The sequence below is a fragment of the Nerophis ophidion genome, linkage group LG11, assembly GCF_033978795.1.
Source record: "Nerophis ophidion isolate RoL-2023_Sa linkage group LG11, RoL_Noph_v1.0, whole genome shotgun sequence".
Lineage (NCBI taxonomy): Eukaryota > Metazoa > Chordata > Actinopteri > Syngnathiformes > Syngnathidae > Nerophis > Nerophis ophidion.
Window position 1 is genome coordinate 28960769 of NC_084621.1, and position 20394 is coordinate 28981162.

The 20394-nt window shown below is 39.2% G+C and overlaps 1 protein-coding gene across 2 annotated transcripts in view; it reads right to left on the bottom strand.

Moving 5' to 3' along the window:
- Positions 1 to 1586: 1586 nt before the first annotated feature.
- Positions 1587 to 20394, bottom strand: part of agmo (alkylglycerol monooxygenase) — a 227004-nt gene continuing 208196 nt past the window's right edge. For both annotated transcript variants that reach the window (XM_061915521.1, XM_061915520.1), the window contains one exon: positions 1587 to 4354. In XM_061915521.1, the coding sequence (XP_061771505.1) occupies positions 4274 to 4354 (81 nt within the window). In that variant the 3' untranslated portion in view covers positions 1587 to 4273. The remainder of the gene's footprint in view (positions 4355 to 20394) is intronic.

Genomic DNA, 20394 nt, shown 5'->3' on the forward strand with positions numbered 1-20394 from the left:
TGACGTCACATTGTGAAGCGACCCGCCAATCTTCTCAAACACATTACATATACCAAGTCAAATCAGCTCTGTTATTTTCCATTTTTTTGACTGTTTTCCGGTACCTTGGAGACATCATGCCTTGTCGGTGTGTTGTCGGAGGGTGTAACAACACGAAAAGAGACGGACTCAAGTTGCACCAGTGGTCAAAAGATGCGGAAGTCCCTCGTTTGTTCTGAACACTGTACCAACGACAGCTATGCTACGACAGAGATGGCAAGAATGTGTGGATATCCTGCGACACTCAAAGCAGATGCATTTCCAACGATAAAGTCAACGAAATCACAAAGGTGAGTTTTGTTGATGTTATTGACTTATGTGCTAATCAGACATATTTGGTCGCGGCATGACTGCCAGCTAATCGATGCTAATATGCTATTTAGGCTATCTGTATGTACATATTGCATCATTATGCCTCATTTGTAGCTATATTTGCATCCAGCCTTTCCCTCCACCCACATTTAATGCCAAACAAACACATACCAATCGTTGGTTAGAAGGCGATCGCCGAGTTCGTCCGCTCTTTCTCCCGCGCCGCTGTCTGTCGTGATATGGCTCAAAAGCTTCTGTTTCTTCTTTAATTTCATTTTCGGTACCTGCCTCCGCACTCCAACCATCCGTTTCAATACATGCGTAATCTGTTGAATCGCTTACGGCGCTGAAATCCGAGTCTGAATCCGAGCTAATAACGCTACACCTTTCTGTGCTATCCGCCATGTTTGTTTCTGTGTTGTCACGCTGTGACGTCACAGGATAACGGACGGGTGGATATAAAAACGGTTAAATCGGGCACTTTGAACCCGTTTTTCGGGATATTGCGTGATGGGTAAAATTTTGAGAAAAACTTTGAAAATGAAAATAAGACAATGGGAACTGATCTTTATTGGTTTAACCTTTCAGAAATTGTGATAATGTTCCCCTTTAATGAATGTTTTTGTGACAAACAAATATGTGCTCCAATCAGTTGTAAAAATTACTGGCAACTTAAGACAGCCATAACATTACGTTCTTGACAAGTGTATGTAAACTTATGACCACGACTGTAAGTGTTGAAGGTAAAGAAAAAAAAATGTATGACTTACATTTATATTTTTATAAGTGCGGCCCTTTTGGATCCCCAAGAGTTTAAGTAAGATTTAAAAAAAAAAAACTGTCATTACTCAAGAAAATATTAATGCATTAAAATCAATGTGTTTTTGTCATAAAAAGACAATTTTGACTAAAAGGGCATAAAACATGAAAATAAAAATAACTTTATATCGACAGTCCTGAAGTTTTATTCTGTAGATTAAAGCATAGAATAAAAACATATATATATATATATATATATATATATATATATATATATATATATATATATATATATATATATATATATATGACTTATCTTTGACAGGTCCAAAGTTTAGGGCAGGTCAAAAGGCTAATAAAAACAAAAATACTATTCTATATATTGTATTGATTTTGAAAATATGGAAAATATCCAAATGCACCCTGCATGCTTTGATGAGAAATTAATAAAATAATGACATAAATAGACATAGCAATCAGGAGTAAAAGTAGCGTTTTATTCTGCACAAAAATACTTCAGTAAAACGTATCTTGCATTAAAACTGCTCTGACAAGTACAATTCATTCTTAAAAGTTATTTAAGTAAATGTACGTTTACCTCTGGTCATATCTGGTGTGACACATCAATAATTCCATGTGCTTCTCATAACTAGGACCATGACGCGCACGACTACGGGGGAGGAAATAGCACCATCAGCTGTGGAATATTGCACTCTCACATGACGTCTGGACAACACCTTTGCCTCGGTCTCAGTGGGAGGACTTGGCATGAAAGACATCCGAGGATGGAATGATTGATCAAGTGATTGGATTCTCTCTGCCTTCCTTTTTCACATTCATATCCTGCTTATGCACCGTAGAATTTGATCCTTCCGACACAGTGACAACACTGGACTGGATATGATAATAAAATAGAGTACATCACAAACAAATAGTATGAGGGTAGTAGTCATTATCGTACCACGTGTTAAAGCATAGAGTAGTATTTGTATTCAAGTACAGTTGAGGGTTACGGTAGAAGCTCTAAAGTCAACACAATGTCTACGGAGATTTTTTTTTTTTTTTTTTACCTTCATAGGAAATACTGGTAAATTATTTAATCTGTTCCAGGGTCAAGCAATGGCAATATGTTAAGTCACTAAATCCAAAACTAAAATCTAAAACGTGCAAAAATGAGGGCTGTGTACCAAAACTCTGATACTATAACGCAGTGGTTCTCAAATGGGGGTACGCGTACCCCTTCGGGTACTTGAAGGTATGCCAAGGAGTACGTGAGATTTTCTAAAAATAGCAACAACTCAAATCTTTTATAAATATATTTATTGAATAATACTTCAACAAAATATGAATGTAAATTCATAAACTGTGAAAAGAAATGCAACAATGCAATATTCAGTGTTGACAGCAAGATTTTTTTGTGGACATGTTCCATAAATATTGATGTTAAAGATTCCTTTTTTTGTGAAGAAATGTTCATGAATCCAGATGCATCTCTATTACAATCCCCAAAGAGGGCACTTTAAGTTGATGATTACTTCTATGTGTAGAAATCCTTATTTATAATTGAATCACTTGTTTATTTTTCAACAAGTTTTTAGTTATTTTTATATCTTTTTTCCAAATAATATAAGAAAGACTACTACAAATGAGCAATATTTTGCACCATTATACAATTTAATAAATTGAAAACTGATGACATAGTGCTGTATTTTACTTCTTTATCTCTTTTTTTTAAACCAAAAATGCTTTGCTCTGATAAGGGGGTACTTGAATTAAAAAAAATGTTCACAGGGGATACATCACTAAAAAAAGGTTGAGATTGAGAACCACTGCTATATCGGATGTTTATGCAGTATATACACAATAACATATTGTACCTGTTTCTTGTTCCACCAGGAAAAGACTCATATGTAGACTAGAATGAAATAGCTAACATTGCCCTATTTTGCACACTGTGTTTGGTCATGCTTGTCACGGTGTCGCATGTGTGACCCCAAGATGCAGAGACGGCAGGTGACGTGCGATTAACAGCACTGCAAAAAAGTCAGTGTCAAAAACAAGAAAAAAATAAAAAATAAAAAATAAGGGTATTTTACTTGAAATAAGGAAAATTATCTGCCAAAGAACAAGAACATTTGGCTTGTCAAGACTTTCCAAAACAAGTAAAATAAGATGATCTCAATGAACCCAAAAATACCTTGGAATAAGTATATTCTCACTAATAACAAGTGCACTTTTCTTGATAGAAAAAAAAGGGACATTTTTTCTCAATATGTTGAAAAATATCTTTAAATTAAGTAAACGCTAGTTCCATTATCTTGACATAATGATATGGGCTCGGCATTAATTTTCTTGAAACCAGCAAACTTACACTAAAAATTAGTTTATTTTTCTTAATGGAAAGGCAACTGCCTATTATTCTCAGGGTCTCAGGCAAATCATTTAAAATAGCATTTTCCCATCGATAAACATGACATCGTTGCGCCAAGTGCGTGCTCTTTCAGTCAATTAGTGCTTGTACTTTGGTTTAGTTCTTGTGTACTATTGACTTTATTTTTATCAAACAATTGTATCTCATAAACTCTACTAAGTATCTATCTTGAAGTATTATGTCAACAGGATCCATCCATCCAGCCGCAGATGTCAGTAGGACTCGTTATTTAAAAAATAATAGAAAAATATACTGTTTATAGATATGATTGGTATTGGTATCGGCCGATCTTACTCTTGGATGATCGGTATCGGCAGCATACAACCCAGATTGAAACATCACTACTTGTATGGCAGCTACACTTTGCCTGTAAAGTACGGTCTGCGATGAACCATGGCTTGACACTGAAACAGATTATTTTCCGACACTCTAGTTTATTCTGAAGTTTAGAGGCCAGAAAGTGAACGGATTGTGTTGTGAAGTTTCACTGGGCATGTGGAGAGTATAAGCGTATTGGGTGTCATTTAAATACAGGATAAACAGCAAGATAAGGTGATGTCTTACATTAGAAACTTTCACCCGCTTAATTTGTTAGTAAAGGCACACAAGAAGTCATGTTAGTCAAATTTTTGGTTGTTGACTTTAAAAAAGGAAACAAAAACTGAAATGGAAAAAGTAGATTTGTTTGTACCGGTGGTACAGTGTGAGCTGGTCTGGTCTGCAGGGCCACGATCAGTCTGACTTCCTCTTGATGGAGAGCAGCTGAGAGAAGATCTGCATGGCCCAGTAGAGCAGCGAGAGGGAGGCAAAGGCCTGCGCATGAGGAAGACTTCACGTCAGTCATCCAACCTTCACTCATGCAAGCTTCTTCAGGTTGGGGGATTTAAACATATTGAGAGCGGACACTCTAAACGCCTTTAAAACGCTTCGAAAATCAATAAATGTTACAATTACAGTATATGAACATGCAATGTATACAATCATGTATCAGTTGTATTGCTCCCCAATGACTGTATAAAAAACCTGAAATTAAAAACTAAATGTTTTGACTAATAAAAAAAAAAAAAAGGAAAGAAAATGTTTGATTTTAACATTTTTCACACTATGTGAAATAATTAAAACAAATTAAAAGTACATTTTTGGGAAAAAGATATATTTTAATTCATCAATCCATTTACTAATGCTTGTCCCTTTCAGGGTCGCTGAAACTTACCCCAGCTGCATTTGGGCGGAGGGCCGTGTACACCCTGGAAAAGTCGCCACCTCATCGCAGGGCCAACACAGATAGACATCTTTAACCAACTAGGGCCAATCAATCAATCCATGTGTGTATATATATATATATATATATATATATATATATATATATATATATATATATATATATATATATATATATATATATATATATATATATATATATATACACATATATATATAGACATATATACATACATATATGTATATATATGTATATATATACTGTATGTATATATATATACATATATGTACATACATATATATATACATGTATATATACATACATACATATGTATATATATATATACATATATACGTATGTACATTGTACATATGTATATATACATATATATACATATATACATATGTACATACATATATATGTATATATATATATGTATGTACGTGTATGTGCATGTGTATATATATATATATATATACAGTATATATACATACATATATATATGTTCGTATATATATGTGTATATATATATATATGTTCATATATATATATATATGTACATATATATATACATATATATATATGTATATATATATATATATATATATATATATATATACACCGTGACCACCACTTCCCAAAGACAGCTGGCACTCCACTCGGCGACGGAAAGTTTCTGTGAGTATGGCTTCCTGCGCTTCGTGCACTTTACTCATGGATAGGTTGGCTTTGCTAGAGAGCCGTGTCCGCCAGTTAGAGCAGTGTAATTTCGTAACTTTAGATGTTGCGGACACATCTGCTAGCGTTAGCTGTAGCGAGCTAACTAGCCCAGCTTATAGCAGCCCTAACCGGCCTACAAGCTACGGTGTACCGGTTGAGACGCATAATATATTTAGACATTTAGCTAGTCCTACACCCCAGTCTACCGGGCACCACACTTTAGTCATAGGGGACTCCATCACCCGAAACATAAAGCTTAGCAAACCAGCCACAATTAAGTGTATTCCCGGGGGCAGAGCACCTGACATTGAAGCTAATCTTAGGGAGCTAACTCGCAACAGGTCTAGTAAACACGTACGGCAGGCTAACCGCACCACTAGTTATGCGAATATAGTAATACACGTTGGCTCCAATGACGTTAGGATGAGACAATCAGAGATTACAAAGAGAAACATAGCCAGGGCTTGTAATCTCGCCAGAAAGATGTCCAGGCATCGAGTAATTGTCTCTGGCCCCCTGCCTGGGAGAGGCAATGATGAGAGATATACCAGATTAGTCTCTCTTAACAAATGGCTGGATAGCTTCTGCAGACAACAGGGATTTACGTTTATTGATAATTGGCCCTCTTTCTGGGGCAAACCGAGCTTGCTGAGGAGAGACGGCCTTCACCCTAACCAGGAAGGCGCTATCCTCTTGTCTCGGAACATAGACTTCGCATTGAGCCACATTTGACTAACTGCACTAGAGCAAGCCCGGTCACAGGCAATTACAGAGCCTGCTAGCGTGGGTATGGAGTCAGTTAAGCTAGAACTAGCCAGCGCCAGGCTGGACGATCCTTGTACACATAACAATTTTCGTAGAATAATACACAACTCACAAAATGTTTTTTCTACTGTGTCTATGACTACGTCAGAGTTAGACATGCGTTCTACTGAGGTGGCAAATTATGATGCGTTCAGTTTATCGCAGCGCCAAGTAGACAATCTGAAAATTCCTGTCATATCAATTCCTAGATATGGTCGTAATTATTTTAAGTACACTGCGCATAATAAACGCAACATTATTAATATTGCTACTACAGATAATTTTATCAACAACTCCTTAAAACAGCCCACTACCTATAATATGGGCTTTCTAAACATCAGATCTTGGTCTCCCAAAACGTTAGTAGTCAATGAGGTCATTAGAGACAACAACCTTAACGTCATCGGTCTTAGCGAAACCTGGCTTAAACCAGATGACTTTTTTGCGATAAATGAGGCATCCCCTCCTAACTATACGAATGCGCATATTGCCCGTCACCTCAAAAGGGGAGGGGGTGTCGCACTAATATAAAACGAAAACTTTAACTTTAGTCCTAACTTAAATAATAAATATAAATCGATAATATAATTATAATGGGGGACTTTAATATCCATATGAATACCCCATTGGACCCACCGTGCGTGGCACTCCAGACTATAATTGATAGCTGTGGTCTTACACAAATAATAAATGAACCGAAGCATCGCAGCGGTAATACGATAGACCTAGTGCTTGTCAGAGGTACCACCGTTTCCAAAGTTACGATACTCCCGTATACTAAAGTATTGTCCGATCATTACCTTATAAAATTCGAAGTTCAGACGCATGTTCGTCAAACTAATAATAATAATAACTGCTATAGCAGCCGCAACATTAATGCTGCCACAACGACGACTCTTGCGGACCTACTGCCCTCGGTAATGGCACCGTTCCCAAAGTATGTGGGCTCTATTGATAACCTCACTAACAACTTTAACAACGCACTGCGCGAAACCATTGATAGTATAGCACCGCTGAAGTTAAAAAAGGCTCCAAAAAGGCGTACGCCATGGTTTACTGAAGAAACTAGAGCTCAGAAATTATTATGTAGAAAGCTGGAACGCAAATGGCGCACGACTAAACTTGAGGTGCACCATCAAGCATGGAGTGATAGTTTAATAACTTATAAACGCATGCTTACCTTAGCTAAAACAAATTATTACTCAAATCTCATCCGCATTAATAAAAACGATCCAAAATTTTTGTTTAGTACAGTAGCATTGCTAACCCAACAAGGGACTTCTTCCAGTAGCTCCACCTATTCAGCAGATGACTTTATGAAGTTCTTTAATAAGAAAATTGAACTTATTAGAAAGGAGATTAAAGACAATGCGTCCCAGCTACAACTGGGTTATAGTAACACAGATACGATTGTATATACGGCGGATACTGCAAATATCCAAAATAGTTTCTCTCGTTTTGATGAAATAACATTAGAAGGATTGTTACAACGTGTAAATGGAATAAAACAAACAACATGTTTACTTGACCCACTTCCTGGGAAACTTATCAAGGAGCTTTTTGTATTATTAGGTCCATCAGTGCTAAATATTATAAACTTATCACTTTCCTCGGGCACTGTTCCCCTTGCATTCAAAAAAGCGGTTATTCATCCTCTTCTTAAAAGACCTAACCTCGATCCTGACCTCATGGTAAACTACCGACCGGTGTCTCACCTTCCCTTTATTTCGAAAATCCTCGAAAAAATTGTTGCAGAGCAGCTAAATGAACACTTAGCGTTTAACAATCTATGTGAAACCTTTCAATCCGGTTTCAGGGCAAATCACTCGACTGAGACAGCCCTCGCAAAATTGACTAATGATCTATTGCTAACGATGGACTCTGATGCGTCATCTATGTTGCTGCTCCTCGATCTTAGCGCTGCTTTCGATACCGTCGATCATAATATTTTATTAGAGCGTATCAAAACACGAATTGGTATGTCAGACTCAGCCCTGTCATGGTTTAACTCTTATCTTACTGATAGGATGCAGTGCGTCTCCCATAACAGTGTGACCTCGGACTATGTTAAGGTAACGTGGAGTTCCCCAGGGTTCGGTCCTTGGCCCTGTACTCTTCAGCATCTACATGCTGCCGCTGGGTGACGTCATACGCAAATACGGTATTAGCTTTCACTGTTATGCTGATGACACCCAACTCTACATGCCCCTAAAGCTGACCAACACGCCGGACTGTAGTCAGTTGGAAGCGTGTCTTAATGAAATTAAACAATGGATGTCCGCTAACTTTTTGCAACTTAATGCCAAAAAAACGGAAATGCTGATTATCGGTCCTGCTAGACACCGACCTCTATTTAATAATACAACTTTAACATTTGACAACCAAATAATAAAACAAGGTGACTCTGTAAAAAATCTGGGTATTATCTTCGACCCAACTCTCTCCTTTGAGTCACACATTAAAAGCGTTACTAAAACGGCCTTCTTTCATCTCCGTAATATCGCTAAAATTCGCTCCATTTTGTCCACTAAAGACGCCGGGATCATTATCCATGCGTTTGTTACGTCTCGTCTCGATTACTGTAACGTATTATTTTCGGGTCTCCCCATGTCTAGCATTAAAAGATTACAGCTGGTACAAAATGCGGCTGCTAGACTTTTGACAAGAACAAGAAAGTTTGATCATATTACGCCTGTACTGGCTCACCTGCACTGGCTTCCTGTGCACTTAAGATGTGACTTTAAGGTTTTACTACTTACGTATAAAATACTACACGGTCTAGCTCCAGCCTATCTTGCCGATTGTATTGTACCGTATGTCCCGGCAAGAAATCTGCGTTCAAAAGACTCCGGCTTATTAGTGATTCCTAGAGCCCAAAAAAAGTCTGCGGGCTATAGAGCGTTTTCCGTTCGGGCTCCAGTACTCTGGAATGCCCTCCCGGTAACAGTTCGAGATGCTACCTCAGTAGAAGCATTTAAGTCTCACCTTAAAACTCATCTGTATACTCTAGCCTTTAAATAGACCTCCTTTTTAGACCAGTTGATCTGCCGCTTCTTTTCTTTCTCCTATGTCACCCCCTCCCTTGTGGAGGGGGTCCAGTCCGATGACCATGGATGAAGTACTGGCTGTCCAGAGTCGAGACCCAGGATGGACCGCTCGTCGGGACCCAGGATGGACAGCTCGCCTGTATCGGTTGGGGACATCTCTACGCTGCTGATCCGCTTGAGATGGTTTCCTGTGGACGGGACTCTCGCTGCTGTCTTGGATCAGCTTGAACTGAACTCTCGCGGCTGTGTTGGAGCCACTATGGATTGAACTTTCACAGTATCATGTTAGACCCGCTCGACATCCATTGCTTTCGGTCCCCTAGAGAGGGGGGGTTGCCCACATCTGAGGTCCTCTCCAAGGTTTCTCATAGTCAGCATTGTCACTGGCGTCCCACTGGATGTGAATTCTCTCTGCCCACTGGGTGTGAGTTTTCCTTGCCCTTTTGTGGGTTCTTCCGAGGATGTTGTAGTCGTAATGATTTGTGCAGTCCTTTGAGACATTTGTGATTTGGGGCTATATAAATAAACATTGATTGATATATATATATATATATATATATATATATATATATATATATATATATATATATATATATATGTACATATATATATATATATATATATATACACATATATATACATACATATATACATACATACATATATATATGTATGTATATATATATATATATATATATATATATATATGTACAGATATATATATATATATATGTACATATATATATATATATATATATGTACATATATATATATATATATATGCATGTATGTACATACGTATATATGTATATACATACATATATATACATATATATATGCATATACATATATATACACACATACATATATATACATATATATATACATGCATATATATAGACATATATACATACATATATATGTATATATACATATATGTATATACATACAGTATATAGACACATACATATATATACATATATATAGACATATATACATACATATATTATATGTATATATACTGTATGTATATATACATATATGTATATACATATATACATACATATACACATATGTACATATATATATATACATATATATATATATATACATACATATATATATATATACATACATATATATATATATATACATATATATATATATATACATATATATATATATATATATATACATATATATACATATATATATATATATATATATATATACATATATATATATACATATATATATGTATGTATATATATATATGTATATATATATATATATACATATATATATATATATACATATATATATATACATACATATACATATATATATATACACATATATATACTGTATATATATATATATACATATACATATATATACATATACATATATATATACACATATACATATATATATATATATACACATATATATATATATATATATATACACATATATATATATATATATATATATATATATATATATATATACATATATATATATACATATATATATATACACATATATATATATACACATATATATATATATATATGTATATATATATATATATATATATATATACATATATATACATATATATATACACATATATATATATATATATATATATATATATATATATACATACACACATATATATATATATATATATATGTATATATATATATATATATATATATATATATATATATATATATATATATATATATATATGCAGAGAAGAGCACCGTGGACAAACTAGTGAGCATCATGGATGATACCAGTCAGCCTCTGCACAGCGTTATCAGTAGCCATAGGAGCCTGTTCAGTGCTACACTGCTTCATCCCAAGTGCAGGACTAATAAACTCAAAAACTCATTTATCCCACACGCCATTAGCCTGTACAACTCCTCACTGGGGGTTGTGGGGATATAGGATGACAGGGGATGCAAAACAATAATAGTGCAATACTTTTTCATAACATGGTCTCTACTGCCTTGTTTCTCTTGTTATATTCCTATTTTACTGTTATGTTTATTCTCATTGTTGATATTTATTCTTATTGTAATATTTTTCTATTTTGTTTCCCCCCATTATTTATTTTTCACTTTTTAAATTTGATCTCAACTCTGTACACTGCCGCTGAAATTTCAACTCTCCTGAATGAATCAATAAAGTACTATCTATCTATCTATCAATATGAAAAGTTTTTGAAAACAACACATTTTATGAGATTCTCAATTCAGGATGAACATAAAATGTAAGCCATAATCAGCAAAATTAAATCAACAGAAGGCTTGAAATATTTTGAGTTGCATGTTATGAACCTGTGTCATATTAGTTTCACCTTGTACATGTAATTACTGGAATAAACAAACCTCTGCATGAATTTCACTTGTATGCATGCATGCATACTTACATAGTACTTTATTGATATATATATATATATATATATATATATATATATATATGTATATATATATATATATACAGTAAAGAAAATAAGTATTTGAACACCCTGCTATTTGGCAAGTTCTCCCACTTAGAAATAAATAATGGAGGGGTCTGAAATTTTCACAGTAGGTGCATGTCCACTGTATGAGAGATAACCTAAAAAGAAAAATCCAGAAATCACAATATATGATCTTTTAACAATTTATTTGTGTGATACAGCTGAAAATAAGTATTCTAACACCTGTCCATCAGCTAGAATTCTGACCGTCAAAGACCTGTTAGTCTGCCTTTAAAAGTCCTCCTCCACTCCACTGTATTATCCTGAATCAGATGCACCTGTGTGAGGTCGTTAGCTGCATAAAGACACCTGTCCACCCCATACAATCAGTAAGACCCAAACATTCAGCATGGCTAAGAGCAAAGAGCTGTCCAAAGACACCAGAGACAAAATTGTACAGCTCCACAAGGATGGAAAGGGCTATGGAGAAATAGCCAAGCAGCTTGGTGAAAGAAGGTCCACTGTTGGAGCAATGATTAGAAAATGGAAGAAGCTAAACATGACGGTCAATCTCAATGGGAGTGGAACCCCATGCAAGATATCACCTCGTGTGGTCACAATGATGCTAAGAAAGGTGACAAATCAGCCCAGGACTACACGGCAGGACTTGGTCAATGACCTGAAAAGAGCTGGGACCACTATTTCCTTGGTCACTGTTGGTAATACACTAAGACGTCATGGTTTGAAATCATGCATGGCACGGAAGGTTCCCTGCTTAAACCAGCACATGTTAAGGCCCGTCTTAAGTTTTCTAATGACCATTTGGATGATCCAGAGGAGTCATGGGAGAAAGTTTTGTGGACAGATGAGACCAAAATTGACCTTTTTGGTCATAATTCCACTATGTGTGTTTGGAGGAAGAAGAATGATGCGTACCATCTCAAGAACACCAGACCTACTGTGAAGAATGGGGGTGGTAGCATCATCCTTTGGGGGTGTTTTTCTGCTCATGGGACAGGACGACTGTACTGTATTAAGGAGAGGATGACTGCAGCCTTGTATTGTGAGATTTTGGCCAAAAACCTCCTTCCCTTAGTCAGATCATTGAAGATGAGTCGTGGCTGGATCTTCCAACATGACAATGACCAAAAGCACACAGCCAGGAAAACCAAGAAGTGGCTTCGTGAGTGCCATATCAAGGTTCTGGAGTGGCCTAGCCAGTCTCCAGACCTAAATCCAATTGAAAATCTTTGGAGGGAGCTGAAAGTCTGTGTTACTCAGCAACAACCCAGAAACCTTACTGATCCAGAGAAGATCTGTGTGGAGGAGTGGGCGAAAATCCCTCATGCATTCTGTGCAAACCTGGTAAAGAACTACAGGAAACGTTTGACCTCTGTAATTGCAAACAAAGGCTACTCTACCAAATATTAATGTTGGTGTTCAAATACTTATTTTCAGCTGTATCACACGAGTAAATTGTTAAAAAAATCATAGATTGTGATTTCTGGATTTTTCATTTTAGGTTATCTCTCATACAGTGGACATGCACCTACCGTGAAAATTTCAGCCCCCTCCATGATTTCTAAGTGGGAGAACTTGCAAAACCGCAGGGTGTTTAAATACTCATTTTCTTCACTGTGTATATATATATATATATATATATATATATATATATATATATATATATATATATATATATATATATATATATATATCCATCCATTAAGTGTCTACCGCTTATCTTATTCCCTTTGGTGTCGTGGGGGGCGCTGGTGCCCATCTCAGCTACAATCGGGCGGAAGGCAGAGTACACCCTGGACAAGTCGCCACCTCATCGCAGGGCCAAAACAGATAGACAGACAACATTCACACACTAGGGCCAATTTTTTAGTGTTGCCAATCAACCTATCCACAGGTGCATTGGAGGTGGGAGGTAGCCGGAGTACCCGGAGGGAAACCACGCATTCACGGGGAGGACATGCAAACTCCACACAGAAAGATCTTGAGCCCGGGATTGAACCCTGACTACTCAGCACCTTCGTATTGTGAGGCAGACGTACTAACCCCTCTGCCACTGTGAAGCCCATATACATATATATTTATATACAGTATATATATTTTTGTATTCATTTCAAATTGTAATTAATAATCAGAAAATATTACAATTACAGCTACTCATGATGTGTCAGTTGTTGAAGAATACAAATTAGTTGGACAAAACGCTAAAAAGCTCAGAACATTTTTTTTAAATGTAAAAACAAAACAAAACAAAAAAAAAACAAGTATCGGAGCATATCGGCTTACATTTAAAATGTCCAATATCAGTGCTTCGATACAAGCATTCCTGCAGCGAGTTTACTTCTAGTAACAAATATGTCCGCATTATTCAACTTACTGTATAATGACTTTAATTTAATGAATGATTGTGGCCACCAAGTGTCACCAACAAACACTAACGCTCCACGTTAAGAGCATAAATATGCCATAAGGTTAGTGTTTTCATACCTACCATTGTCCCTTTCAGTATTTTTACTTGTTTAAACCTTTCCTAATATTCCACACGACAAAATAATACAAGTAAAAATAATTATTGCTGCTAAAGTATCGGATTAACATCAGTAAGGACCTATACTCAAAGCTCCGAAATCAGTGTATATCGAAATCGTAAAACGTTGTATGCCTACACCCCTGGAGCTGACAGAAAGTGTAGAACATGTCCACTTGATCAGGGAACCGACACAACAACATCGACGTCCCCCCGGAGGACGCGGCGTGCAGACGTACGTATTGTAACTTCATTCATCATCACAAACACAATCATGCTTTTCATGCTCACGCAGCAACCAGATGGACGCCACATGCTCACAAGCACAACCAAAACCAGAACCCAGCACAGTGTTTTAGGGCAGAATCCTCATCAAAATGAACTTAAAAAGCAATAAATGCTGATGTTGCACTCTTCAGATGTATATCAACTTGAACATTTTGTGTTTATGACTGAAACACTGCATTATTAAGCATAATTACAAGAAAAATAATCATTATTGACAGCAATCCTCTTCTTCATGAAGTGATCTGGTGTCTTATGTCAAAACCTTTTAGATGTTCATGGTACAAGAAAGGCATTCCATTCTTTAAGAATATTACACATTTTAAGTTTGTTTTTTAATATATATAAATATATATAAACACATGTATACATATATACATATGTATATACATATAGATTATACATATATACATACATACATATTTACTTGCTTATGGTTGTCCATCGATTTGATGATGACCATCTTCTTTTATTTGTGAGTCTGCTGATGTTTGAACAGTCCGATCCTGGATGCACAGATGCGGTTACAGACCGGGCATGTGAAGGAGGTGCTGGGGGGAGCAGGGGTGGCTCGGCGAGCATGCCTCTTCGCACGCTTTGCTGCACGGTGTTGTGTGCGCTGTTCCTCTATATAATCCACTCCCTGTGAGGAGTGGGAGCGCCAGAGGTCTCGGCAGGAAGGAAGTTCCTCCAGTGAAGAGGGGTTGATCTGGCATCTCTTCAGTGTGGTCTTCATTTGGTCTTTGAACCGCTTCTTCTGCCCACCAGCACTGCGTTGGCCTAGGTGTAACTGACCATAGAGGATTTTGCGTGGAAGTCTATGGCTGGGCATTCGGATGACATGCCCCAACCACCTGAGTTGATGTCAGGTCATGATGGACTCCACACTGCAGCTGCCTGCCCTCTCCAGCACTTCTGTGTGCGGCACTCTGTCCTTCCATGTGATGCCAAGGATCTTCTGCAGACATCTTACATGGAAAGTCTCCAGGCTTCTCAGATGGCGGCTGTAGATAGTCCATGACTCACATCCGTACAGTAATGCAGTGATGCATACTGCTCTGTAGACCAGCACTTCGGTGTGGAGTTTGAGGTTGCTGTTCTGAAAAACCCTTCTCCTTAGACGACCAAAAGATGCTGATGCTTGCTTGAGGCGGTTCTGGATCTCGTCATCCATTGAGCAGGTGTCAGACATTATGCTCCCCAGGTATTTAAAGGTGGGCACCGTGAGCAGCTGTTGCCCTGCTGCTGTGAGGGTTATTGTGGGGTTTTGTGGGAGGTCAGCACTAGACTGACAGAGTACCTCTGTCTTCTGGGTGTTGATCGTCAGTCCCATTCTGGTATATGCAGTTACAACTGCCGAGAGGATGTTTTGCAGAGCCTGTGGTGTATGGGCAACCAGGGCACAGTCATCGGCGTACTGCAGCTCAATGATGGTCTCTGAGGTCAGCTTGGTAGTTGCCTGTAGCCTCCTGATGTTAAACAGGTTACCATCAAGCCTGAAGTCTATGGTAACTCCAGCCTGCTCCTCCATCCCCCTACGTAGCAGTGTTGTGACACAGACGAGGAAGATATTGAAGAGAACTGGAGCCAGCACACAGCCCTGCCTCACTCCAGTTTTCACACCAAAGGGATCTGAGCTGTGTCTTCCCACTACCACTCGGGCCATCATCCCAGAATGGAACTGTGCAAGGATGGTGAGAAACTTGGGTGGACACCCAAATCTCTTCAGGACTTGCCACAGTAGGTCCCTGTTTACCTTTGAAAGGTCGACAAAGGCAATGAACAAGTCCTTGTGCTGCTCCCTGCATTTCTCTTGGAGCTGACGTGTCACAAACATCATGTCAACTGTCCCCCTGTTTTTCCGAAAACCACACTGCGACTCTGGGGTGACCCGTTCTGATATTGCGGGGATGAGTCTGCGGAGCATGACCTTGGCAAGGACCTTTCCAGCAATGGCCAACAGAGAGATACCCCTACTATTGGAGCAGATGGATTTGTCTCTTTTGTTCTTGTAGATGGTCACAATGTTGGCATCTTTCCACTGTTGCGGGACACACTCTCGTCTCCACACCTCTGAAATGTAGAGATGCAGTGTCCGTGTACAGAGGTAGCCTCGTTCCTTGAGAAGTTCAGCCGGGATGCTGTCAGGTCCAGGGGATTTATTGTTTTTCAGGGTTTTGACTGCATGCAGGATTTCTTTGAAGGTTGGGGGGAGGTCGAGATCTGGCAATCTAGGATGTTCAGGGAGCTCTGCAAGGACAGTTGGGTCCACTGGGGTGGGCTGGTTGAGCACGGTGTTAAAATGCTCAGCCCACCGCTCCACTATCATAGCCTGATCCTTGATTAAAGATGTTCCATCAGCAGATCTAACAGGTGCCAGGGAGCAGTTTCTGGGACCGTAGACGGTTTTCACTGCATCTTAGAAACTGTGCATATCATTTCTATCAGCGTGAGACTGGATTTCATTGGCCTTTGAGATCCACCAATCATCTTTCAGTTTTCTGAGTGTTGTTTGGGACTCAGAACGAAGGGCTTGCCATTGCTTTTTATGGAATTGGGATTGTGGGTTGTTCAGGGTGGCTCTGTGTGCCTTGTGCATTCTGTACAGGAGGGTGGAGATCTCTCCAGCATTCTGGTCAAACCAGTCCTGGTGTTTCTTAGTTTTGAAACCAATGACTTGGGCTGCAGTGTCAAAGAGGATGGTGGATAGGGAGGTCCACTTCTCATCCATCCCAGACTCTGAGGTGATCAGCGGCTCAATGTCTGCCAGCTTCTCAGCTAGGGAGCGACGGAAGTTGTCACGGGTGTCGCTGCTGGAGAGTCTGGCACAGTTCAGTGTTTTCCTCTTAGGTGCACCGTGATGTGTTAGGGGCCGAACATGCATTCTGACCTTTGTCAGAATCATGCGGTGGTCTGTCCAGCAGTCTGCTCCTCGCATAGCTCTTGTAATGAGCACGTCCTTGAGGTCAGCTCTCTTCACGATCGCAAAGTCGATCAGGTGCCAGTGTTTGGACCTGGGATGCATCCAGGATGCCTTATATTTGTTCTTTTGTTGGAAGATGGTGTTTGTGATGGTAAGATTGTGTTCCAATGCCGTGGGCGCCTATCACACCATTCCAGTTTTGCGTGTTCTTTCCGACTCTTGCATTGAAATCACCAAGCAGCATGATTTTGTCACTCCTCGGGATGTGACTGAGGATGTCATCTAGTGCCTGGTAGAAGCAATCCTTCTCTTCATCATTGGATGGCAGAGTTGGTGCATAGGCACTTACCAAGGTGACATGTCTGCATTTTGCAAGGGGGATGCGAAGAGTCATGTGCCTTTCACTGACACCCACTGGTGATTCTGTGAGCTTGAGCAGAAGGCTGTTCTTGATTGCAAAACCAACTACGTGAAGGTGTGGTCCGCCCATGGGGAATCCTCTCCAAAAGAATGTATAACCCTCTCAATCGGGTCTCACTGAGTGCTGCCACATTGTAGCGCTTTACCTCGCTGGCAACAAGTGCTGTTCTGCGCTGTGGTCTGTCCAGACTGGCAACCAGGAGTGTCCTTATGTTCCATGCTGCAATTCTAAATGGTATAATCTTTGTATTTCGACCGCATAATGGAATGTCCCGACAGGTGCGATTTCCTGCCCGGGTACTGTGTTGAGTGGGCAATCTTTAGGCCACCTTTTCTAGGCCTTTCCCCAATTGGGGTGAGCAGTGCGGTCCCTAAATAGGGGCTGCTCAGACGCACAGGAGTCTGCGGGAAACAGCTGCCACTCAATCCCAGCTGCTAACGACCGTTGTCCTGTGCCGCTGACGTGCAGAGTTCCAGCTAAGAGCTTCCAGCTCATTCAAACCTGCCCCCGTTACTGGACGCTCCATCGCCGTCAGACTTTTGAGGTCGGAGACTCAGGTAAAGAAGATACCTGCGCAATGATGGTTTTTAGAGTGGCATGAAGGGTGCGCTTTTCCCAACGCCACTACCTTGATTGTAAGAAGATCGTTCCAGTGGCAAGGGAGACCCTAGACGACCGGCATCTTCTTACAGCTGCAGGAAGCTGCCGGAATCCAGGTTTTTGGGAAACCGCCTCAAAGCTTGCCGCCACCAGCTTGCTTTTCTGTCGGGGTGTGCTCCCTTAGCCTTCATCCACTTTTACAGCCATTGTGGTGCTTCTCACTGCTACCATCTTCTGCCTGCTCCACCGTTGAGGTCTTCGGGATCACTCTTAGTCTGGCCTCTACCCTTCGACCTGTTCGGCTTGGGTAACCCTGCCAGGAGTACAAGACTCCAGCCGACATAGCTCTAGGGGTCATGGAGACACGCAAAGTGCCCCACCACGATAAGGTGGCGATCCCGTCGGGGCACACATATACATGTGTATACAAACCCCGTTTCCATATGAGTTGGGAAATTGTGTTAGATGTAAATATAAACGGAATACAATGATTTGCAAATCTTTTTCAATCCATATTCAATTGAATGCACTACAGAGAAAAAATATTTGATGTTCAAACTCATAAACTTTTTTTTTTTTGCAAATAATAATTAACTTAGAATTTCATGGCTGCAACGCGTGCCAAAGTAGTTGGGAAACGGCATGTTCACAATTGTGTTTCATCACCTTTTCTTTTAAGAACACTCAATAAACGTTTGGGAACTAAGGAGACACATTTTTTAAGCTTTTCAGGTGGAATTCTTTCCCATTCTTGTTTTATGTACAGCTTAAGTTGTTCAACAGTCCGGTGTCTCCGTTGTGGTATTTTAGGCTTCATATTACGCCACACATTTTCAATGGGACACAGGTCTGGACTACAGGCAAGCCAGTCTAGTACCCGCACTCTTTTACTATGAAGCCACGCTGCTGTAACAAGTGACTTGGCATTGTATTGCTGAAATAAGCAAGGGCGTCCATGATAACGTTGCTTGAATGGCAACATATGTTGCTCCAAAACCTATATGGACCATTCAGCATTAATGGTGCCTTCACAGATGTGTAATTTACCCATGCCTTGGCCACTAATGCACCCCCATAGCATCACAGATGCTGGCTTTTCCACTTTGCATCTAGAACAGTCCTGATGGTTCCTTTCCTCTTTGGTCCAGAGGACACGACGTTCACCGTTTCCAAAAAATAATTTGAAATGTGGACTCGTCAGACCACGGAACACTTTTCCACTTTGCATCAGTCCATCTTAGCTGAGCTTGGGCCCAGTGAAGCCAGCGGAGTTTCTGTATGTCGTTGATAAATGGCTTTGGCTTTGCATAGTAGAGTTTTAACTTGCACTTACAGATGTAGCGACAAACTGTGGTTACTGACTGGTTTTCTGAAGTGTTCCTGAGCCCATGTGATGATATCCTTTACACACTGATGTCGCTTTTTGATGCAGTACCGCCTGAGGGATCGAAGGTCCATTGTATCATTGCTTACGTGGCGTGATTTCTCCAGATTCTCTGAACCTTTTGATGGTATTACGGACCGTAGATGGTGAAATTCCTAAATTTCTTGCAATAGCCCGTTGAGAAATGTTGTTCTTAAACTGTTTGACAATTTGCTCACGCGTTTGTTCACAAAGTGGTGACCGTCTCCCAATCCTTGTTTGTGGATGACCGAGCATTTCACGGAAGCTGCTTTTATACCCAATCATGGCACCCACCTTTCCCGATTAGCCTGCACACCTGTGGGATGTTCCAAATAAGTGTTTGATGAGAATTCCTCAACTTTATCAGTAGTTATCGCCACCTTTCCCAACTTCTTTGTCACGGTT